The sequence below is a fragment of the Capra hircus genome, chromosome 6, assembly GCF_001704415.2.
Source record: "Capra hircus breed San Clemente chromosome 6, ASM170441v1, whole genome shotgun sequence".
NCBI lineage: Eukaryota > Metazoa > Chordata > Mammalia > Artiodactyla > Bovidae > Capra > Capra hircus.
Window position 1 is genome coordinate 114,230,752 of NC_030813.1, and position 23,947 is coordinate 114,254,698.

At 54.2% G+C, this 23,947-nt stretch overlaps 1 protein-coding gene across 1 annotated transcript in view; it reads left to right on the forward strand.

Annotated features, from left to right (window-relative positions):
* The window catches only part of SORCS2 (sortilin related VPS10 domain containing receptor 2), a gene marked incomplete in the record, with an annotated part of 482,914 nt that overhangs the window by 427,470 nt on the left and 31,497 nt on the right, over positions 1 to 23,947 (forward strand). The window contains 3 exon segments of the mRNA XM_018049774.1: positions 7,890 to 8,069; positions 13,287 to 13,433; positions 18,700 to 18,802. Of these exon segments, the coding sequence (XP_017905263.1) occupies positions 7,890 to 8,069; positions 13,287 to 13,433; positions 18,700 to 18,802 (430 nt within the window).

Genomic DNA, 23,947 nt, shown 5'->3' on the forward strand with positions numbered 1-23,947 from the left:
GGGAGCCCAAGGCAAGCGCTAACTCTCCTCGATTCTATGAAGGCTGAGAGGTGAGGAAGCTGCAGAAAAAAAGTCTGAAGCTGGCAGAGACTGGTTTATGAGGTTTGAGGAAAGAAGCCGTCTCCATAGCATCATTGCGCAAAGTAACAAAGCAAGAGCCGATGCACTAACAGAAGCTGCCACAAGTTATCCAGAGACAACTAAGATTAGTAATTAAGGTAGCTACCTCATTGGAAAAGACTCTGATGCCGGGAGGGATTGGGGGCAGGAGGAGAAGGGGACAACAGAGGATGAGATGGCTGGATGGCATCACCGACTCGATGCACATGAGTTTGAGTGAACTCTGGGAGTTTGTGATGGATAGGGAGGCCTGGCGTGCTGCAATTCATGGGGTCGCAAAGAGTCGGACACGATTGAGTGACTGAACTGAACTGAACACTAAACAACAGACGAAGAAGATGCCATCTAGGACTTTCATAGGTAAAGAGGAGAAGTCAGTGCCTGGCACCAAAGCTTCAAAGGACTGACTGACTCTCTTGTTAGAGGCTAATGCAGCTGATGACTTTCAGTTGACGCTAATGCTCATTTACCATTCCAAAATGTTAGGGCCCTGAGGAATCATGATAAATCTACTCTGCCTGTGTTCGGTAAATGAAACAAAGCCTGAATGACAGCGTATCTATTTGCAGTGTGGCTCACTGCCTGTTTTAGCCCTACTCTTGAGACCTAGCACTCTGAAAAAAGATTCCTTTCAAAATATCACTGCTCATTTGACAGTGCACCTGGCCCCCAAGAGCTCTGATGGGGATATACAGTGAGATTAATGTCAGCGTGTTGGCTTCACACCTGCTGACACAGGGTGCATTCTGAAACTCATGCATCCAGGAGTTATTTCAACTTTCAAGTCTTAATATTTAATAAATACAGCTCACCAGGCTATAACTGCTATAGACAGTGATTCCTCTGATGGATCTGGGCAAAGTCAATCAAAACCCTTCTAGGAAGGATCTCTCATTCTAGATGCCATTAAGAACATTTGTGATTCATGAGAAGAGGTCGAAGTGTCAACATCAATAGGAGTTTGGAAGAAGTGGAGTCCAGCCCTCATGGACGACTTTGAAAGGTTTAAGACTTTTGTGGTAGAACCAGCAAGAGAACCAGAATTAGAAGTGGAGCCTGAAGATGCGACTGAATTTCTGCAAGCTATGGAGGAGCCTGGTAGGCTGCAGTCCATGGGGTCGCAAAGAGTCAGACACAACTGAGCGACTTCATTTTCACTTTTCACTTTCATGCATTGGAGAAGGAAATGGCAACCCACTCCAGTATTCTTGCCTGGAGAATCCCAGGGATGGGGGAGCCTGGTGGGCTGCCGTCTATGGGGTTGCACAGAGTCGGACACGACTGAAGCGACTTAGAAGCAGCAGCATGATAAAACTTCAAGGAATGAAGAGGTGCTTCTTATGGATGACCGAGAAAGATTTCTTGGATGGAATTTACTCCTGGTGGAGATGCTGTGAAGATTGCTGAAATCACAGCAAAGGATTTAGATGTTACACAAGCTCAGTTGGAGTGGCAATGGCAGAGTTTGAGAGGATTGATACCAATTTTGAAAGAAGTCTACTGTGGGTAAATGCTATCAAACGGCATTGCATTCTATAGAGAAATTATTCAAAAAAGCAAGAGTGAACAGATGCTGCATTGTTCATTGTTGTCTTATTTTAAGAAGTTGCCACAAAACCACACTGATCACGCAGCAGCTGTCAACATCTAGTTCAGACCCTCCACCAACAAAAAGATTATGACTCACTGAAGTCTAAGATGGTGGTTACCTGTTTTTTAACAATAAAGTACTTTTATAAGGTATATACATTTTGTAATATATAATGCTACTGCGCGCTTGATAGGTTACAGTATAGTGTGAATGTAACTTTTATATACACTGAGAAGCCAAAGAAATCTGTGTGACTCACTTTACTGTGATGTTTGATTTATTGGGGTGGTCTGGAACTGAACCCACAGTATCTCTAACGTGCCCCTGTACCAAAAAAGTAGATAGAACACATGGAACCAAAAAGAAATTCTGAAGCTAAAAGGAACAATAATTGAAATGGACAATCCACTAGAGAGATTCAAAACCAGATGTGAGCAAGTAGAAGAAAGAAGCAGAGAACTCTGGAGATGGGACAATTAAGATGATAAAACCTGGGGGACAGAAAGAAAAAAAATGAAGAAAAGTGAACTCTAAGAGACTGTGGGCCATCATCAAGTCAGCCAATATATGAACCGTGGAAGTCCCAGGAGAAGGAGAAAGAGAAAGGGGCAGAGGAATTATTTGAAAGCCTGAAACTTCCCTAAAACTGATGAAAATATAACTATAAAGATCTTTAAAAGCTTGGTGAGCTCCAAGTAGCATAAACACTAGTAAGAGCTCCACACCAAGACATTATAATCAAGCTGTGGGAACACAAAGAAAGAATCTTGGAAGCGGCAAGAGACAAGTCACTCATCACATACAGGGACCATCAGTAAGATCGTAGGCAGATTTGTTATCAGAAAGCTTGGAGGCTTTGGAGCTGCAACATTCAAAGTGCTGGAAGAATTTGGTGAAGATTTTGGTTCATTCAGCTGTTCCTTAAATTTTATGTAAAAATCTATGAGGACATTTCCCCTATCATTCTTACTAAAATGTTTTTAAGCCTTCCAAGAGTACTTCTTTAAAATGGTTTCACTACAACTAATGGAATAACGCCAATATATACACCGTCTCTGCCTGTTCTCCACTCCGTTCCTCCTTTCCGTGACAATCTCACTTCATTCCTCAAGGCCACTGTTGTAGGAACTTTCGCTCATTTGTGTCCAACTCCTTGCAACCCCATGGGCTGCAGTCACCAGGCTTCCCTGTCCTCCACTATGTCCTGGAATTTGCTCACACTCATATCCACTGAGTCAGTGGTGCTATCCAACAACCTCATCCTCTGTCATCCCTTCTCCTCCCGCCTCAATCTTTCCCAGCATCAGGGTCTTTTCAAATATCAGTGCTTCACGTCAGGTGGCCAAAGTATTGGAGCTTCAGCTTCAGCATCAGTCCTTCCAATGACTATTCGGGAGTGATTTCCTTTAGGATGGACTGGTTGGATCTCCTTGCTGCAGCAAGGGACTCTCCAAGGGACTCTCAAGAGTCTTCTCCAGCACCACAGTTTGAAAGCATCAATTCTTTCATGCTCAGCCTCCTTTGGGGTCCAGCTGTCACATCAGTATATGACTACTGGGAAAGCCATAGCCTTGACTATACAGACCTTTGTTGGCAAAGGGATGTCTCTGCTTTTTAATATGCTGTCAAGGTTGCTCATACCTTTCCTTCCAAGGAGCGAGCATCTTTTAATTTCGTGGCTGTAGTCACCATCCACAGTGATTTTGGAGCCCAAGAAAATAAAATCTGCTTCCACTTTCCCCCCACCCATCTATTTGCCAGGAAGTGATGGGACCGGATGCCATGATCTTAGTCTTTTGAATGTTGAGTTTTAAGCCAGCTTTTTCACTCTCCTCTTTCACCTTCATCAAGAGGCTCTTTAGTTCCTCTTTGCTTTCTGCCATTAGAGCGGTATCATCTCCATATTTAAGGCTGTTGATCTTTCTCGCGGCATCTTGATTCCAGCTTGTGATTCATCCAGCCTGGCATTTCACATGATGTACTCTGCATAGACATTAAATAAACAGGGTGACAGTATACAGCTTTCATATACTCCTTTCCCGATTTTTAACCAGTATGTTGTTCCACGTCTGGTTCTAACATTGCTTCTTGACCCACAAACAGGTTTCTCGGGAGACAGGTAAGGTGGTCTGGTATTCCCATCTCTTTAAGAACTTTCCACAGTTTGTTGTGATCCACACAGTGAAAGGCTTTAGTGTAGTCAGTGAAGCAGAAGTAAATATTTTTCTGGAATTCCCTTGCTTTCTTTCTGATCCCGTGGATGTTGGCAATTTTATCTCTGGTTCCTCTGCCTTTTCTAAATCCAGCTTGTACATCTGGAAGTTCTCAGTTCACATACTGCTGAAGCCTAGCTTGAAGGGTTTCGAGCATTACCTTACTAGCATGTGAAATGAGCGCAACTGTATGGTAATTTGAACATTCTTTGGCATTGCCTTTCTTTGGGATTGGAATGAAGACTGACCTTTTCCAGTCCTGTAGCCACTGCTCAGTTTTCCAAATTTGCTGACATGTTGCATGCAGCACTTTAACAGCATCATCTTTTAGGATCTTAAGTAGCTCAGCTGGAACTCCATCACCTCCACTAACTTTGTTCATTGTATATTCATTCTTATTCTTCATCTTAGTTTAACAAACACTAAATCTTAGCTGGTGCCTTGCTTCCCAGCTGGGACTAAATTTTACAGCCTCCTTTGCAGCTACATGTGGTGATTTCTGAAATCTGGCCAATGAGATTAAGTGGAATCGTCAGGTCTGGGAGACTTCTCAGAGCCCTATTTTAAAGACTAGCCTTTCCCTCCTCTTTCCTCTCTCCCTCCTTTTGCCTTGCACATTGACAAGATGGCTGGCTGGAGCTCTAGCAATCATCCCGGACCATCAGTAGATGGGGCAGAACTGGGCAGGAGAATGGTGACCCAGAAGGAGCCTCTGTTCCTGGCAACTCTGTCCCTGGTGATTCCAGCTTCTACACTGGGATGTCTACCTCTGGAATCCTTTTACATTTGGGGAAAAATGAGTTTCTGTCTCATTTGAGTCACTTTTTTTTGCAGTTTATATTACTTATGAAGTGAACTTGCTCAGTCGTGTCCGACTCTTTGGGACCCCATGGACTGTAGCCCACCAGGCTCTTCCATCCATGGGATTCTCCAGGCAAGGATACTGGAGTGGGTTGCCATTTCCTTCTCCAGGGGATCTTCCTGACCCAGGGATCAAACCCAGGTCTCCTTCATTGCATGCAGGGGCTTTACCCTCTGAGCCACCGGGGAAGCCCCTATATTACTTATAATCAAACCTAATTCTACCTGATAACAAACACTGGCAACTCTGATGTTTCCACATATTTCTCCAGACATATAGACGTGTGTGTGTGTGTGTGTGTGTGTGTGTGTGCACGCGTGCTCAGCCTCTCAGTCATGTCCTTTGTGACCCCATAGACTCTTTGGGACTCCGTGGACTGTACCTGGCCAGGCTCCTCTATGGGATTTTCCAGGCAAGAATACTGGAGTTGCCATTTCCTCCTCCAGGGGATCGTCCCCACCCGGGGATCTCTCCCGCAGCTCATGCATTGGCAGACAGACCCCTTACACTGAGCCACTTGGGAAGCCGGTATAAGTATACACACACATGGAAACACATGTACATATGTGTGATATTTTAATGTCTTTTGTTTAGAAATGGAGTCAACAAATGTCTCTGCTTCTAACTTTCCTTTTAAAAGAAGAATAATATGAATGATTTAAGGGGAAAATTGTATATTACTTATCACTCTCTAAACACCAAGGATTTTTAAAAGACTGGTCTCAGTGCGTGGAGAGAAACGAGCGCCCTCTAGCTCTGCTTGGGGGGAAGGAACATAATGTAACAAGAACTTTAAAAATGCTCCTTCTCTCAGATGCAGCAATTTCCCTTTTTAGATTTATGCTGTGGTAATACAGAGAACACAGAGATCTATGTCTGGGAATGTTTATGCCTGTTTTGCACATCATGCTGGAGATGCTAAAAAGCTCACCAAGTGGGGAAATATTCAGTGAAATATGGTACATCCACAAAAGGGAATATCATGCAGTCACTAAAAGTGGTGTTTATAAATAATTGTAACAACAGAGAAACATGCTCCTCATATAACAAGCAAGAGCAAGCTACAAACCATACTTGAGAAAGTATGTGAATCACATTTGGGAACAAGCCCAGAAGTAAACATTTTTAAATGTTAATATCAGGTTCCTCTAGGAGCAGTACTACAGGCAACTTTTACTCCCTTTATACGTTTTCCTTTGTTTCCCAAATTCTAGTAAATGTCTACTCAGGTTTTGTAAACATTTACCCGGGTGTGGGGGAGACAAACTCAGAATGAAGGTAATAGCGGTAAATACTGATCAATCCCCGTGTGACTGATGCTGCGCACTGCGTGAGCTCGGAACCTCGGGCCAACAGAAGGTTTTCTCATGCGGGGCTGCAGGATTAGTGGTACCCAGAAGGACACCTTGGCCTAGCATGGAGAAACAGGAGAGGGGAGGTGGGCGAGAGGAGCAGAGATGCCCCACTTCCCAGGCTTCAGGAGCAACCCTCCGACTCGCCATCACCCTGCTGTCCCATCTCACAGAGGGAACTGCAGGCCTGTGGCCCTGGCTCTGGAAGCCCTCCCTGGCTGTGAGCTGCTCGGGTCCGTGGGCCAGGGCCCTGCCGCGCTGCAGGGCTGCCCCTGGGAGGGAGGTGCATCGCAGCTGTTTCACAGCACTGCCCCCCTCATTTTTGCAAAGCCCTTGTTTTTGGCTGCATAGCACCGGGAGGTGGGGGTGGGAACAGGCAGGAGGGGAGGGGCCCTCACTGGCCTGCACCCTGCCCAGGCGGCCTCTTCACCGGATTGAAAGTCTGTAAAGGGAAGAGAACCCCCAAACTACACTGGCCGCGGTGGGCGGAGCAGCGGTAGTGACCAGCGTTGCCCCGCCCCCTGTCCCATCTGTCCTCGGCTCCTGGATCTTGGAAGCTCCTCCGCCAGAGGGGCAATAAAAGTCTAGGAGTGATAGAAGGCAAACTGGAGAGGCTGCAGCATAAAAGCTCGTTATGGCTTTGAAACAGGCCTGTTCAGATGCCTTTTCATGTGGCTCCCACGCAGCGTTTGGCGCTGGCTGGGAGTGAAAAGGAAAACAAGAAATTCAGCTTAGCCCTGGGTTTCTTCTTCTTCCTTTTTATTTGACTGTGGATTTTTTTTTTTTTTTTTTCTGAATTGTCAAATCTGGAACAAATCCTGAGAGGGGGTGCCTGGCCCACTCAAGAGCTGCCAGGCGTCCTGCTCCAGGCGGGCTTTGGCCTTGGCCGCTGACCTTCTCGGGGCAGGCCTCCTGCCCGCCTGCTGGCCAGGCGCCTGCCCTCAGCTCCCGCCAGGCCCTGAGCCGCCCACTGCCCTGCACAGGCCTTGTTGGCTGTGTGTCCAGCAGGGGGACCAAGGACAGGGGCGTCCTGGCCTGGAGGAACTGTGGGCAAAGGGCAGCTCTCTGTATGTAGCAGGCCATCGAGGAGGCCCTGGGCATGAGGCTGAAGCGAATTAATCCAGCCCTCCTTCCCAGTGTACAACCTGGAGGGCAGAGACCAGTGTGGGTCCCCGGCAGGGCCCAGGGCCTAGCACAGCGCCTGGCACACAGCAGGCACTTAATGAACACATGCTGAGTGAGTGAACTGACAGATAGCTTATCTGATCCTCAGGATGGAGTCGGGGAGGGGCCCGGAAGGAGACCGGGCCCCGCCTCCCAGGGGTGATGGTCTGGGGTGCATGGGAGTCTCAGGCTCCTCCTAACTGCAGGGACAAGCATGCAGGCGGCATGGCGGGGGCAGGGGGTGGGGGCAGGTGTCACTGCACCCCGCCCAGTGTCTGGGCAGCACCCCCACCCAATGTGGAGCGTGGGAACATGACCCCCATTTTGAAGCTGGGAGAACGGAGGCCCAGAGAGGTCGAGGGACTTGTCTACAGCCACAGGGCACTGCGGGCAGAGCCGGGATGAAAACCTGGGTCAGCCTGACGCCAAGAGGGCTGTGGCCATCCCCCACCAGTCCCGCCAGGTCTGAGGCCTGCCCACCCCTCCCCTTAGGCCTGCCCCATCCTCCCTACCCCCCACGCCCAGGCCAGCTTCCCTCCCCGCACCGGCCCCCAGCCCGCACTGACCCCGCTCCCCCACGCCCCCAGGATCTGCAGGTCATCAGCACGGACGAGAGCCAGGTGTTCGTGGCCGTGCAGGAGTGGTACCAGACCGATACCTACAACCTGTACCAGTCGGACACGCGCGGCGTGCGCTACTCACTGGTGCTGGAAGACGTGCGCAGCTCGCGGCAGGCGGAGGAGAACGTGGTCATCGACATCCTGGAGGTGGGACCTGAGGGGCGTCCGGGCCCACAGCCCGGGCTCCGCCCACTCCCTCCTGGCCCCTCACTTCTGCCCTGGCCCTTCCCATTCCAGCCCCGGCCCCTCCCACCCTGTCCCGGCTCCTCCCACTCCCCCTCCTGCCCCTCCCACTTCCACCCAGGACCTCCCACTCCAGCCCACCTCCTCCCACTCCCACTCTGCCCCTCCCATTCCCGCCCAGGCTCCTCCCACTCCCTCCCTGGCGCCTCCCACTCCCTTCCCAGCTCCACCCACTCCCGCCTGACTCCACCCACTCCCACCCGACTCCTCCCACTCCCTCCCCGGCTCCTCCCACTCCCTCCCCGGCTCCTCCCACTCCCTCCCCAGCTCCTCCCACTTCCTCCACGGCTCCTCCCACTCCCTCCCGGGCCCCCATGCCACCATGCAAAAATGCCCTAATTTAGGCTTTGCAGATCTAGAGGATACCATGCAGGTACTTTCAGAGCAAGAGAGAAAACTCACTCTTTGTGGTGAAATTCAAAATCCAGTCTAGGAGCACTGTGTAACACTGCTCGTGAGAAGAATGGAATTCTTTTGTGGGGATGACATGTTGCTGAGTTGAGGTTCAGATTAGCGGTCTCCACCGTCAACTTACTCGTCAGCCGTCGTCTGCAGAGCCATGCGTGCCTTGAACGCCACTGCACGGAAACAGGCTGAGGGACAGAGGCTGGGACCCCTCCCATTGCTGGCCTCACTGCCTCCCCCCACCCAGGACTGGTCTCTGCCCCGCTCTGCGTATCTCACCTCTGTCGGGCTCTCTCTAGCTTCCTATCTCTGCCCTGGCCTGCAGCTCTTGTCTCTGGGGCTGAGGGTTGGGGCCTCCCTGCCTGAGATTCCCAGATCCCCCTCCCTGGGGGTCCCACCCCATCTGTGTCCCATTTAAGCCTCCACGTGCTCCTGTCGCATGATGCCAAAGGGCTGACTTGATCAGGTCAGAGGCTCTGAACTGGGGCTCCTGGCTCCCATGCTCTTGATTCCGTACATGTCAGCCCCACACCCACAACAGCCCAACTGGGACCCGGCCTTTCAAGGCCACCTCTTGTATCCTTGTCCACACCAGACCCGGGAGGGGCTTCCTCAGCCGCTTTACAGGTAAGGAACCAGAGGCTCAGACAGGGCAGGCAACCTGCCCAGGTACTTGGGGAGGAAGTGAGAAAACCAGGACCAGCCCAGGTCTGTCGTCCCAAGCTCTGTCCACCCTCCTGGCCAGCACTCCCTCCCTCGGTCATTCACCATTAAGCTCCTCCCTCGGGGAGCCCCTGGCCAGTGTATTCTCGTAGCAGATGCTGGTGGTGGGCCTGCCAGACTCTGCCGTCCCTGCCGGGCTGGGGAGAGTGTCCCATGGGTGGCCAGCCAAGCCTTAAGCAGACAGAATAGGTCAGCTGGGGTGGGAGCAGGCCTCCCAGACAGAGCCGGGGCTGCAGCCTCCATCTCTGAGTCGTCAACAGCAGCACAGAACCACCTTCTCCAAGGAAGTGATAAATGTAAGCATTGGTTTACAGTGAGAACCCATTTGTGGGTTTACTGCCCCAGCTGGACACAGCCCACGGCTTAGGGCCATTTGCTAAAAGTTACACGCAGGAAGGGCATGTCATTGACTAAGGATGAGGGCACCGCAGACACCGCGGTTACACGCAGGATTGCCTGGCCCTCCGTGGGTATCCGTACAGCCTGTAGCACACGGCCAGCTCCAGGCCCCATCCCCAGGACACAGGGAGGAGTAGACCACTTCTCCCAGAATTTCATACTCTACAGGAAGATCAGCCCCCGACAGTGGTTCCCACCCGGTGAGTCAGCATCTGGAGAACGCTGTGAGTGGCAGTTAGCCAGCCCGGGATGGGAGTCAGGGAGTGCTTCCTGGAGGAAGGGATGTGGATGGATCTAAGACCAAGCTGAAGTTAGCCAGGCTTGAGGAACCTGGAAACGGCAATTCATGCCAAAGCCCAGGCAGTGAGAGGCCATGGGGACTGGAGGGAGCTCACGTGGCCAGGCCCAAAGCTGGGCCTCCTTGTCAGTGACTTGGCTTCTCTGAAATCCACCTAATGTGAGTCACGGGCAGTGGTTACGAGCACAGCTCTGGAGCCCCACTGCCTGGGCTCAAATCCCAGTTCTGATATGTATTTGCTGTGTGACCTCAGGGAGGTTACTTAACCTCTCTGTGCTTTAGTTTCCTCGTAGTGAAACAAGGATGACAGTAGTACCTTCCTCAGAGGGTTTCTGTGCCAACTGGAGGCACAAAAGGAGGCCTCTGTTTCCACTGAACACTTACAGCAGCCCAGTACTCAGCGAGCTTGCGACAGTTTTCACAGCAGTGGCCTTTCTGGGGATTCAAGATCGTGCGTGGGGAAGGCCTAGCCTAGAGAGTCTACACGTGTGCAGGTTGCATTATCTCCGTGGTTATCATTCATCTGTTGGCAGATCCAGGAAAAATGTCTTGTCCGAGACATCACAGGCAAACACTGGCCTGAGAGGCCTGGACTTTCAAGGGCCGTGAACTCACACCACTGCTTGGGGTGGGCAGGGGTGGCGGGGAGGTGTCCTGGTTCTAGACCAAATGACAGCTCTTCTCTGGGGGCCTCCTTGTGTTGAAGCTTGGGTTAGGAAGGGGGATATGGGAGCTTCTCTGGTGGCTCAAGATGATAAAGAAACTGTTTGCAATGCAGGAGACCTAGGTTTGATCCCTAGGTTGGGAAGATCCCTAGGTTGGAGAAGGGAATGGCTACTCACTCCAGTATTCTTACCTGGAGAAGCCCATGGACTGAGGAGCCTGGTGGGCTGCAGTTCATGGAGTCTCAAAGAGTCGGACACGACTGAGTGACTAACACTTTCATGGGGGTCCCCAGTCCTGTGCCCTGACCCTGAGAAGTCCTGACCACACCTGGGAGACAGCCATGCCATTGTAATGGGCTGAATGCGACCTCCCCCACCAAAAAAAAACAGTAAAACCACATTGAAGCCATGACCTTGAGCTGCTTAGGGAAAAGGATCTTTGCAGCGTCACTAAGTGAAGGGTCTTGAGATGAGCTTGTGTTGGGTTCTAAACCCATGACAAGCATCCTTATAAGGATCAGAAGAGGAGACACAGACACACAGAGAGGGGGCTCTGTGAGGACGGAGCAGAGAGCGCCTGGAGACCCCTGAAGCTGGAGGAGACGAGGAAGAGGAACTTCGGAGAGAGGACCGCGCTGCCAGTGCCCGGATCATGGACCTCTGGCCTCCCGACTGTGAGGAAACAGAGTTTCTGTTGTTTGAGCCCCGCCCCCTCCCACTTGGTGATACTTTGTCACGGCAGCCCCAGGAAGCCAGCACAGCCGTGAGGAGGGTGGGCACGTGGAGCGGGCACGTCAGCTTTGGAAGCTGGCGCTCAGCTGACCAGACCCACCCCAGGGAGACTCGGCCTGCTCCTACCTCTCTGCGACGGGAGGGTCCGGGTTATTCACTGCTGAGCGTTTTCATGGAGACCAGGTGGGATATAAAAGAGCGCTTTCCGTCAAGCCATCACCGGGCAAATCAGCATCGAATCTGCCCCTGGGACATCAGGGAAGGCTCGAACCCAGCACGAGGCAGGCTGGATGCCTGCCCCCAAGCGATGCTCAGATGGGCCTGAGACAGTGACGTCACCGCGAGTGAGAGAGAAGGGGCCGTGATCCTCCCCCTCCGGGTCGTCCCCCAGAAAGACCATCCCCGAAACATCATCTGTGGAGTGAGGGCCAGACCGCCATCCTCACCCCACACAGCAGCCTCCTAGCAGAAGACACAGGCAAAGGGGATGGAGTCGGCAGACAGAAGATGGGAAGAGTTTCCAGCGCTTTCCATGAGGCCCACGGCACTCTCGGGGGTCCTCGCGAGTGCAAGGAGCAGAAGGGAACAGGAAACCCACGGAACCGTGGAAAAATGCCCAGGGAGCCGCTGCACGACTGGCTTTGAAGATGGAGGAGGGGCCGCAAGCCAAGCACCTCGGGTGCCCCTAGACGCTGGGAAAGGCAAGGACCCGGCGTCTCCCTGGAGCCTCCAGGACGAACCGGCCCCCGGCACCTTGCTCTCAGCCTGTGGGACCCACTCCCGCTGGGCTTCCGGCCCCCAGACCTGTCACACGATCTTGCGTAGTTTAAGCCCCATCGGTCTGTCACCTGTCGCAGAAGCCACAGGAAACGCGCACACCGTTCACTCTGCATCGGAGTCTTCAGCTTCCTCCCCAGCCTGCTCCCCACCTGGCGGGCCCTTGCCATGGAGGCCTAGGAAAGCAGCGACCCCGTGGAGTCTGAGAATTTAGTGCAATGCTGCTTACTGACCCCCTTGACCGCCACGTAGAAGGCACTGTGAACATCACCGTGGCCCTGAGCTTCACCTTTGGTCAGGGAACTCCAGATAAATCTTGTAACTCCGTGCCTCAGTTGCCCTGGGTTCATGCTATTTATAGAGCAGCAAAGGCTGCTTCAGGCCCATGGGGGCTCCAAGGAACTCAGGCCACACCAGCAGGCTTCAGTTACTAGGTCCCAGGCCTCCACGCCCAAGGAACTTGCCAGAAAAACTCATCTCTGTAGGATCACTAGATTGAACAACTGGGAATTGTTGATGCTTGACCATTTCTTATGAGCCGACTCAGTGGCTGACTATGGCGTGTGTGTGGCCCACCTCCCTGGGCCCCCAGGAATCCTGAGAAAGGGAGCATGGGGAACTTTGACCCTCATCCAGGGCAGGCTGGGACCAGCATGGACCCCAACCTCAACCTCCTGTGGCAACCTCCTGGGGGGCTGAGCTGATGAAGTCCCTGGAGGGAAGCCCAGAGTGACTCCACTGGTCCAGGCCCTGTGGGTCCCCTGGGAAGGAGGCGAGGGACTGGGACTCTGAGTCAGGAGCTCAGGCTAAAGACGGGGTGTCCAAGATGCGCATGCATGTCAAGGACCAGGGCTCTGCTCGCCGTCTGACAGCAGAGGCTGGACCTGGGGGGACAGCTCAGTGTCGTGAAATGCACTTGGAAAGCGGGGTCAGACAGAACCATCTCCCAGTCAGAGCTCAGACTGCATCTCTGCTCCCTTGCGCCCTGGGCCCCACTCATCTCCAGGGTGTACAGCCAGCCTTGGCTCAGGGCTGTTGTCAGGGACAAACGAGGCCTTGCACACAGAGCTCTCGCAAGGGGCCAGGCAGGCATTTACCATCCTTCTTGTGCTTCTGTCCCAGGTCCGCGGGGTGAAAGGAGTCTTCCTGGCAAACCAGAAAGTCAACGGGAAGGTGGTGACACTCATCACCTACAACAAGGGCCGAGACTGGGATTACCTGAGGCCTCCCAGCACGGACATGAACGGGAAACCAACCAACTGCAAGCCTGTGAGTGCCCTGCTCACTGCACGCACCTTCCCTGGGGTGGGCACTGGCAGCAACTGCAGGATCCAGGGGTCAGAGACGCTGACGTCTGAGAAGGGCCATCTGAGAGACATGAGCCACCTATTTCTCTGGGTGTGGTGGAGAAGGCAGTAAGAAACTCCTTGCTTTACTGAAGAGGTCAGAGAGGGGAGTGTATCGGTCAGCTCTGGTCACAACAGTGCTGTGTAACAAACCACCCCAAACAGCAGTCACTCTTTTTCAGATCTGTGAGAGGCTGGGCTCGCTCACACACCTAGGGGCTATGATTTAAGAAGGGACCTGGCATCCGCCTCCCGGGACCAGCCCAGGCACACTCTGGGCAATACAGAGGTCAGGAGGGCGAGCAGACACATTGCGAGAAGGTTGCAGGCCTGCTCGTGCTGCGCGTGCTAAGCCCTGTCGGCCGGTGTCAAGGGCCAAGCAGCACACTCTGCCTGTGGAAGTGGGGGCTGGGGCTGGATAAGAGGGGGGCCAGGACACAGTCCAAATCTCGTGAGCTCCAAGCTGACCCTGATCTTCCAAGGGTGCCTTTCTACATGAGTGTGAGTGTAGGCTGTCCCCATGTCTTGGCTGCCCTGGGGGTGGGGAAGGCTTTTCCTCTTCATTCAGTGAACTCCTGTTGACATCTGCAAACCCTGTCTGCATGTCCCTTCTACAGAGAAGCCTTCACTGGGCACACACGCTTCTCTTTCCCACTGGCCCTGACTGGGGCCCCGGCCGCCCCCCCATTGCTGTGCTCTGTAAACAGAAAGAGCAATGGTGCCTCTTTTACATGAATAGTCATTCAACAAACATGTACCAGGACCTATTATGGAAAGGCACTCTTCTGGGTGTTGAGAATATATCAATACACAAAACAGCAAGCAATTCTGCCCTCTTGGGACCTGCCTGGATCTCCTCAGGACCCCTCAAGATGGTAGGCACCTCACCTGACCAGCAAGTGACTGCCCCCCAGGACCAGGGTGGGGCTCTGCGCCCTCCGGGCAGAGCCTCAGGTCCTCGTTCCCTGATCTCACCAACTAGGGGGCTACACTTGGCTTCTGCATAAGCCCCCCTCCTGCTAGCAACAAGGGATAATACACCTGTCGACCTACGGGGAGAATTAATTACCTGCCACTTGTAAAAGCTGAGAACAGAATTGCTGTGAAAGGGCTAATTTTTGTATCATCATCGACAAAGTTAAGCCATATTAATCTGTCAAAGCAAGTTTTCTCTAAGAATAGATTCTTGTCTGCGATTATGCAGCTCAGCAAGGAGACAACCTTTCGAGATTTATGCCCCGGCCTTAAAATAATAAAAGTGGGAGCCAGCTGGTAGGTGCGTGGCCGCAGGCAGTCAGGCCAAGAGCCCGATGGGCACAGCGGAAGGAGGACAAGCGTCAGGATGCCCAGCTCGGCCCGAAAGGCAGGAGTCGCGGCCTCGGCTCCCCAGCCATCCCCTGCGCGTGCAGCCCTGGCGGCCTTGGGCAGGGCGTGCGGGGCGTGCGGGGCGGCGTCAGCGCAGCCCTCCTCCTGGGTCTCTTCTCTGTGTCCTTCACTCAGCCGTGCAAACTCTCAATGCACAGGGCAGGCTACACTTCAGGTTTTACTTCTCATCGGAAAAGTGATTCCTGCTTATTGCAGAATACCTGGAAAATGCAGGAATGTAGAGAAAGGGGAATAAGTTACACCTGTAACTGTGTCACTCAGAATTGACGGCATCAGGCATTTTTCTTTCCCATCCTTTGGCTTCCGGTCACGTTAAAAAGTTCTGTTGGGGATCCCGACACGTGGGATTTCTGAGTCTTCTGTTTTTCTTTTAACTCTGGGTCAGAAAGATTTTCCTGGGTCATATGACAAGCTCTCTGGCTGGGAAGATCGCCTTCTAGTGACAGGGAAATGAAGGAGTCTTTTTTATTTATTTATTTATTTTTTAACTGAAGGATAACTGCTTTACAGAATTTTGCTGTTTTCTGTCAAACCTCAACATGAATCAGCCATAGGTGTACATATATCCCCTCCCTTTTGAACCTCCCTCCCATCTCCCACCTCATCCCACCCCCTAGGTTGATGCACAGCCCCTTTTTGAGTTTCCTGAGCCACACAGCAAATTCTGAAGGGGACTTTTTAACAGACGAGCATGGATCAGACCTGTTTTCGGATGCTCGGTTGCCCTTGGAGGTAGTTTTGCCTCTCTTGACCTTCGGGCTCAGAATGAAAACCTGTCCGTTTTGCCGTCCGTGGCCGCTCTTCTCAGACACTGGCTGAGCCGAGCGGTGGGGTGTGCAGGTGAGCAGGTCCCCTCGCTCACAGCAGCCAACAGCGGGGCATTCCAGCCAGCCAACAGTCTCTGATGGACACCCCTTTAGCACGCCAGCCAGCTCCCGCGTGTGGAGGGGCCAAGGAAGGGTCACCCTGGGGCAGCGTGGTCCTGCCCCCTCAGCCCGTCACACCCACCCAGGCCCTGCAGGTACCCAGGCCCACTCTCCAGGACCAGGCGCTCAGCACCGCCTCCCCTGGCATGAACCTGCCCTTGAGGTCTTCCCACCCGTGCCGTCGGTAGCCCTGGGGGACCCTGTCGTGTCTAACTCTGCACCCCGAGAGCAGCCTGGTGCTCGGTGCGTCCCCTCCCATCATCTGTGCAGGTGCTGAGGGCCCTGTGGGTCGGCCTCTCCAGGCCTGCCATCCCTTCATCAGCTCAGCGCAGACATGGCTGGGCCTTGTGTCAGCAAGTCAGAACCCCGGCAGAGAGCCCCCAAAGCTCCAGGACCTGCTGGAAGGACCTGTGTGGCTCAAAAGGGGACCACAGCCCTGCCAGGGTCCTGTGGGCCACTCGTGACCACAGGGACCCCTGAGAAGTGTTCCATCTGTGCCCCCAGTTACTTACTGCGTCCAGCAGTTAAGACAGCCTCAGTGGGCTGGGGATGGGGAAGGGAAGTCAGGCCTCACCACTCCCAGAGATAGTGATACTGTGAGCACAGAGCATCAGGGGACGTGCAGAAGGCTGGCTGCAAGCTGGGGAGTGTGGCCACTCCACCCAGGACCTGGCACCTGGGACTCCTGGGGCGCCAGAGCAGGGCTGTGCCTGGGCCGGACCTTCTCGGCCCAGGAGCACCTCTGTGGACACAGCAGGGCGGGCCATGTCCCTGCAGAGGTGCCTTCTCCTCCTGCCTTGAGCTTCCTTCTGCAGCTGGAGACTGGCCCTGCTCACAGAGGTCATGGGCACCCCTCCCCCAGACACACCATCACCCCCCGGGAGAGGGGGCTGAAGGTGCCCCAAAGGTGTTAGGTCACCAACCTGCTTCTCAGTTGTAAGAAATCAGGAGAAATCCAGGTCAGGCTGCAGCTTAACCTGCCACAGCAGGTCAAGTTTATCCTGCTCAGCCAAGCGCTCCCCTTGTCTGGGGGGCTCCCGTCTGGGGGGACTCAGTGACCAAGCTGCCTGCCCATGGGGCCCTGCCAACCTCAGGCTGCCCTGGGGAGGGTCTAGCCCACCAAGTCTGCTTAAAAGTGGGGCTCTCCCAGCTCACTTTGCCACCTCTTACTTTATTCTTCAGCAGCTTGACTGAGATGCCGGTCACATCCCATACAAGTCACCCATTTAAAGTGTGACAATTCAGTGGTTTCTGGAATCGTCACAGAGCTGTGCGCCCATCAGCACGGTCCACTTTAGACTCAAAAAGAAACCCTGTACCCTTGAGCCACCACCCCCATTCTCCCCACCCCACGCCCTCCCTGAAGTCCACTTTCTGCCTATAGGCTTCCCTGCTCTGGACATTTGCGATGAATGAAACCATACAGGGTGTGATGAAACTAATAGATATTTTAAAACTCTGGTACAGACCAATCAAGCTCCTCTCCCACGGGATCAGGCCCTGGGCACCTGGCCCAGATCAATATCCAATTTATTGATCGCTTTGATTTTTAACTTCGGATAATCTGTATAAAATGTATGCATTTCAAGGGCCAGAAGAAAGTGTTAAAGCAACATTAAAGGTAGAGAAAAGAGAGATCTCTCAGGTGGATTTCGGTAGATGGTAGAGTATGGAATGTCCCCGGGAGGGGTGGGCGACAGGCCGTCCTGGCTGATGGCGGGCAGGTCACTCCCTGGGGTCGTGTCTGGTGGCCTGGGGGGAGCTGTGTGGAGACCTGGGGCCTCGTCCTAGGTCCTGTGGTTTTGTGTTCTACGCAGATGTGACCGAGGGCTGGTGGGGCTTGTGGTCGTGAGTCACCGAGGTCTGGGGAGACTCAGGAGGGTCAGTCCAGAGGATACATCCTTTCAGCTCATCTACTCCCCTGGGCCCCCCAGTCCCACCCCAGGGAGCTGGCTTGGCCTCTACCATCTCAGCAGATTAGGGGGGGCGGGGGGACAGGCGGCTGGGGCAAAGACAGATGTGGGGGTCTGACAATGCTGGACAAGAAACAGCTGGTACTTCCTTGTTCTGGGTGCCACCGGCCTGGTTTGCCTGGAAGTGCCAGCCCCCCCGTCCCACCCGCAGGGCTCGCAGTGTGGACTTTGAACCAGGCAGCCCCAGCTGTGGCCCCAGCCCCAGCCGTGAGAAGTTGCTTAAACACACTGTGCCTCGGTTTCCCCTTCAGCACAGAGGGGATGGCAGGACGGATGCTGAGAGCCTTCTGTGACACGCACCTCGTAAAGCATGTGGCTCGGTGCTGGCCCAGAGGCGGCCGCCAAGCAACATGAGGCGTGCTAGAGGGCTTCCAACAGCCAGCGTTTCTGCCCCTTCAGCCAGGGCGCCAGCCAGGCTGCGTCCCTGATGTACTCTGCTGATGTTCGAGAGTAACCTGGGCTCTAACACACCCACTGTACTGCCTGCCTCACCCAGAGGATGCAGAGTTTACGGGCTGCCCACAGCTGTCCCCTGATGCCCTTGGTCACCTAAGAGGCCCCCAGTGAAGGTTCTGGGTGGATGAATGTGGCCATGGGTCGTGCAGGCTCCTGGAGTCCTGTTCTGTGGCCCAGCTCTGCACTCAGGAGCCACTTTGGGGAACCCACCCTCCAGCACCCAGGCTGGGAGGCCCCTCCTCTGGAGAAGCCCTCTTGGCCCCAACCTGATGACCTTCACCCAGGGGTCAGCCTCCAAGCCTCCTCCCACCTTCCTCCCACTCCTCTAAGACACCCTGGCGCTGCCTTCCCGCCCGGAACCCACGGGGCTGCGTCCGCCTGGGCCCTGCCTTCTCTCGGGTCGCCGCTCCCTCCCCAGCGCTGACCGCGACTCCCTCTCCCCTTGCAGCCGGACTGCCACCTGCACCTGCACCTGCGCTGGGCAGACAACCCCTACGTGTCGGGCACCGTGCACACCAGGGACAGCGCCCCCGGCCTGGTCATGGGCGCAGGTAGGAGGCTGCCTTCGTGGCCAGACCGCGGGAGCCACACCGCCCACGTGAAGCTCCAGGCTCGGGGTGGAACCTGACTGCCACAGGCCTGGGGCCACGGTGTGTCCACTGGGACAGCACCACAGCATCCCCAGGAAGCCCAGGCTTCTTGACACCTCCCCCTGAGGGATGTCTGCATGGTCCAGAGTGGACACAAGATAGGTGTTCACTAAATGAATGGATGGATGGATGGATGGATGGAAGGGTGGATGGATAGATGGATAGAAGGATGGATATAGATGAATGGATATAGATGAATGGAAGAATGGATGGATGGATGGACAGATGTATGGAAGGATGGACAGATGTGTGGATGACCAGTGGAGGAACAGATGGATGCATGAATGGAAGGAGGGAAGGATGGATGGGGGGCAGGATGGGTCAGAGGATACTTGAATAGTTGAAAGAATAATAGTCCGATGGCCCAATGGAAGGATGGAAAACAAAATGGTGAGTGAATCCATGGAAGGATGGATGGGTGAGTGGATGGAAGGGTAATCTGTATCATGGCTGATAGTTATTGGTCCCTAAAGAAGTTTCTAGTTGGGAGAGAGAGACACATAAGGGGAAAAAAGAAGCATATGTTGTGATTGTGTCTGTCTACCCCATTAAACTAGAAACTTATTTAGGGGTCACTGAACGTGTGCCGATCAAATAAAACTCTAAAATAAGGTTTATGTGAGTTAGAAGAATCATTGCAAATCAAATCACATGTTTTAAAAGTCCACTGCCAGGCAGCTGCTGGCGTCTGGCTTCCCTTTCACCCTTCAGAGAGGGGACTGCCTCACCAGCTCTCGGCAGCTCAGCCCTGACGCTCTGCCCACAGCTGCCACGGCCGCCGTTTCTCCCCTGCCAGGCCCTGAGCCCCTCTCATCACCACCGTGACCCTGAGAGGTCAGCACCCCCACTTTGCAGAGGAGGCAGCGAACCCGAGGAGAGGGAAGACTTGCTCACAACTTGCAAGGTGTCCTCCTGAAGCTTGAGACCCACCCCAGGCTCCTCTGGGAAAGGAAGTCCCCTGCCCTGGGAGGACTGCTGTGCCCCTTGAAACTGCAGAGAGCAAGACTTTGGGGCAGGCCCACCAGCCGGCCACTGGTCCTGGGGGCAGAAGGGCCAGGCTGGGGCTGTGCACACCCAGGCATGGATGGGGCGTGTGGCAGTCAGGGAGACAGCGTGTCTGCCTCATCACAGAGCAGGGACCGCCAAGGCCCGGGCCAGGGCTCATGGCTGCCTGACCCCGGGGCCCTATCCCTCCTTCTGCTCCAGCACCAGCTGCAGCCTGGAGGATTTGGACCCCGGACCCTGGGCTGGATGACGCATCTGACCCTCCAGCAGACGTGTCCCTGCCTGGCGGCTGTGTGCGAGAGAGCGAGTGAGTGAGTGAGCGAGTGAGTGAGTGAAGAGAGAGCGAGTGAATGAGTGAGTGAGTAATGAATGAATGAGTAATGAATGAATAAGTGAGTAAGTGAGTGAGTGAATGAGTGAGTGAGTAAGTGATGAATGAGTGACGGAATAAGAGTGAGTGAATGAATAAGTGAATGAGTGAGCAAATGAAGGAGTGAAGGAATGAATGAGTGAATGAATAAGTGAATGAGTGAGTGAGTGAATGAATGAGTGAGTGAGTGATGGATGAGTAAGTGATGAGTGAGAGAGTGAATAAGTGAGTGAATGAGAGAGTGAATGAATGACTGAGTAAAGGAATGAATGAGTGAGTAAAGAATGAATAAGTGAGTTAGTGGGTGAAGGAGTAAGTTAATGAGTGAGTAAATGAAGGAATGAATGAATGAGTGAGTGAATGAATGAATGAGTGAATGAGAGAGTGAATGAATGAGTAAGCAATGAATGAGTGAGTGAAGGAGTGAGTATGAATGAATGAGTGAATGAATGAATAAGTGAATGAGTGTGATTAAGTGAGTGAGTGAGTGAATGCATAAGTGAATGAATGAGAGAGTGAATGAGTGAGCAATGAATGAATGAGTGAGCAATGAATGATTGAGTGAGTGAGTGATGAATGAGTAAGTGAGTGAAGGAGTGAGTATGAATGAATGAGTGAGTAATGAATGAATGAGTGAGTGAGTGACGAGTGAGTGAATGAAAAAGTGAATGAGTGAGTGTGTGAGTGAGTGAGTGAATGAGAGAGTGAATGAATGACTGAGTAAAGGAATGAATGAGTGAGTAAAGAATGAATGAGTGAGTGAGTGAGTGAGTGAAGGAGTGCGTAAGTTAATGAGTGAGTGAATGAAGGAGTGAAGGAATGAATGATGAATGAGTGAATGAATGAATGAGTAAATGAATGAATAAGTGAGTGAGTGAATGAGTGAGTGAGTGAATGAAGGAGTGAAGGAATGAATGAGTAATGAATGAATGAGTAAATGAATGAATAAGTGAGTGGGTGAATGAGTGAGTGAGTGAAGGAGAGTGAAAGAATGAGTGAGTGAGCCAGTGAACGAGTGAATGGCCACGCTGAGGCGGCAGGGCCGTCCTTCCAGACAGAGGAGGGAAGATGCGTCTCAGAATGACCCGATCAGAGCCCACAGGCAGGCAGGGAGGTGAGGCCCCTGCGGGAACTGTGCACCTCAGAGGGCGAGAGACCTTGGCGGTCAGGGTGGGCATCCCATGTTATCCTGGAGAGGGGGGCGTTCCAGTGGGGGGCGGCAAGCGATACAACCAGAGATGACGGCAAGGAAGAGCTTTCCGCTTCTGGGCCTCCTTCTGCCCATCCGTGCCCCAGGGGTCTTAGTCAGTGGCTGCCACTGGGGCGGGGTCCTCCTGCTTCCAGGTGGGTGTCGATGACAAAAATGCGCATCAGCCTCAATTTCAATGCCGCTCGTGGGGCACCAGCTCCCACACAGAGAGGGGTCGGGCCACCTGTGTCAGGCACCCTCGGTCTTGTGGACTCAGGTCCCTGGACCCGAAGGCAACGGTGTATTTAAAATGCACGTTCGTGATGGCTTGAAACCTCAAATTCTTGACCAAAGGTGCAAAAGGCACAGTTTCAAATGTTCCCAGCACTCAGAAGACTTTGAAAGCTCAGGACAAGCGTTCCAGCCCCCAGGGAAGCTCCGAGGATCTGCAGGAGCTTCGCTTCACCGTATGGGAGTCACAGAAGGGGGAGCGCAGGGGGTGGGTGGCCGCCTCCTTCTGCCCCTCCCTCCCTCCCCTCACTGTCCCCCCGCCAGGGGCAGGATGCTGCATTTATACTCCATTCCGCAGCTTTTTAACCTCGCCATGGCTTTCCCGAGATGGAGATGGAGCCATCTGTACAACGTGGGCCAACCGAGGTGTGAATTTTTTTACATCCTCCATCTAGCCCTGGGTGTCTGCTGGGAACAGAGAACCAGAGAGGGGAGGTGGAGTGAGCTGGGCTCCCTCGGGCCCCGCCGCTGCTGCTAAGCAGGGACCAGCTTCCCACTGGTGGCCCCCTGTGGGCTGGGCAACATGGCAGGAGCAGTGGGTCCAAATGAGGGCTGGTCTCCGTCTGGGCTGAGCCGCCTGAGGCAGCGGGGGGGTGATGGCTGTCTGTTTCCAGGGAGCCTCTGCGTGGATCTCCCATCACTCACCCCTCACCCTGGGACAGGCAGAGGCTGCCATACGCCCGGCTTCTGCCGCATTCCAGCTGCTGGGCTCTGGGTGTGACTGGTGCCTCCAAACCTCAGCACCCTCATCTGCAGAAAGAGAGAAAGACCTCTGTTTGGCAGATGCCAGGCGTGTTTCCGCAGCTCTCCCTATCACTTAGACAGCGCCTGGGCACCACCGCCCTTGAACCGGGCTCCACGCCAGGCACCTTCTGCTGGAAGCCTGTCCTCCAGGCCCGTGGACGAGAGACTAGGCCCACAGCGGTGACTCCAGTGAGGTCAGAAAAGGAGAATTTAGGAAGCAAAGAAGGGAACATTGGCTTCTAACCACCAGGGTCGAAGCAGCCTCAGAGGGTGCACCCAGCAATAAGCCGGCAGGCCAGGGTGTCAGCTGGAACGTTCTCCCCCGGCTGGGCCGCGTCAAGGGGATGAGCTTCTAAGGAGGCAGCAGACACAGATGCGTGGTCTGGACTGAGGGGACCGGTCCGGTTCGGACTCGGCCCTTCCCGAGTTCTTGCTGCAGGGCGGGCGCTGTGCCTCCCGGAGCCGCCCTGCCAGGTCCTGGGCCCCCCACGCAGCACACGCTGCTTCCGGCTCCGCATCCAGGGGGTGAATCCTCAGGGCCACACAGAGCAAAGGCTGCAGATGCCTCCTGGACACAGCTCCGGGGGAGTCCCATGGCCAGGAAAACCCTGAGGGGCTGTGACAGGGAGCTCGGAGCAGCTCCATCCTCTCTGTGCCAGGAAGAGCCCCTGGGGCCCCCAGTAGGAGCCCTGTCTCCTGGTCCAGGCCGCCTTCCTCCTCGGCCAAGAGGAGATGGGGGTGGGTCTTGTGTTGATCTTCTGCTCTGTTTGGGCCCTGAGGTCCTGGCCACTCTGCAAGCTGCAGGCCAAGGAAGGTCAGAAAGGAAACGTGCATTCAGGGAGTGCTTACTGTATGCCAGGCCCTGAGAGCATGGACGCAGGGCAGAGAGGCCAGACTGTTGGGGGAGGAGGCCCAAGGAGAGCCCAGAGCAGCCAGGAGGGACACAGCACCGGGGACGTCCCCTGGGCCTCAGTTTCCTCTCCCTAAGGTGAGGGCCCTGGCCTCCAAGCTCCTGCAGAGCCTTCCGCTCTGACGGCCTGTGGACGTGTCCTCTGAATCTCCCCCGATGTCCCACCCCCCACCCCTGTGCCTGTTTGGTGACTGGCAGCCTGACAGCCTTGGTAGACGAAGCAAGGAAAACAGATCATGTCACTTAAAAGAGAGACATCACTCCCCCCGAAACCACGGGCGGCAGATCCGCCTGTGAGGTTGTGCTGACCCTGCAGCCTTTGCTGCACGGCTTCGGTACTGGACACACGGGTCCTGGCATCTCTGTTGGTGTCTGGAAGGGCAGGGGGTGGAGATAAAGGGCGCCCCTTCCGTCCTCTGCCCACCCCCCAACCCCCAGCTTTTGCCTTCATTCCGTCACCCCACTGACTGTGCTCAGCAGCTTTTCCTGAGCGCCTTGCCGTGGCTGGGCAGGTAGAAGGGAACCCAACTCAGCACC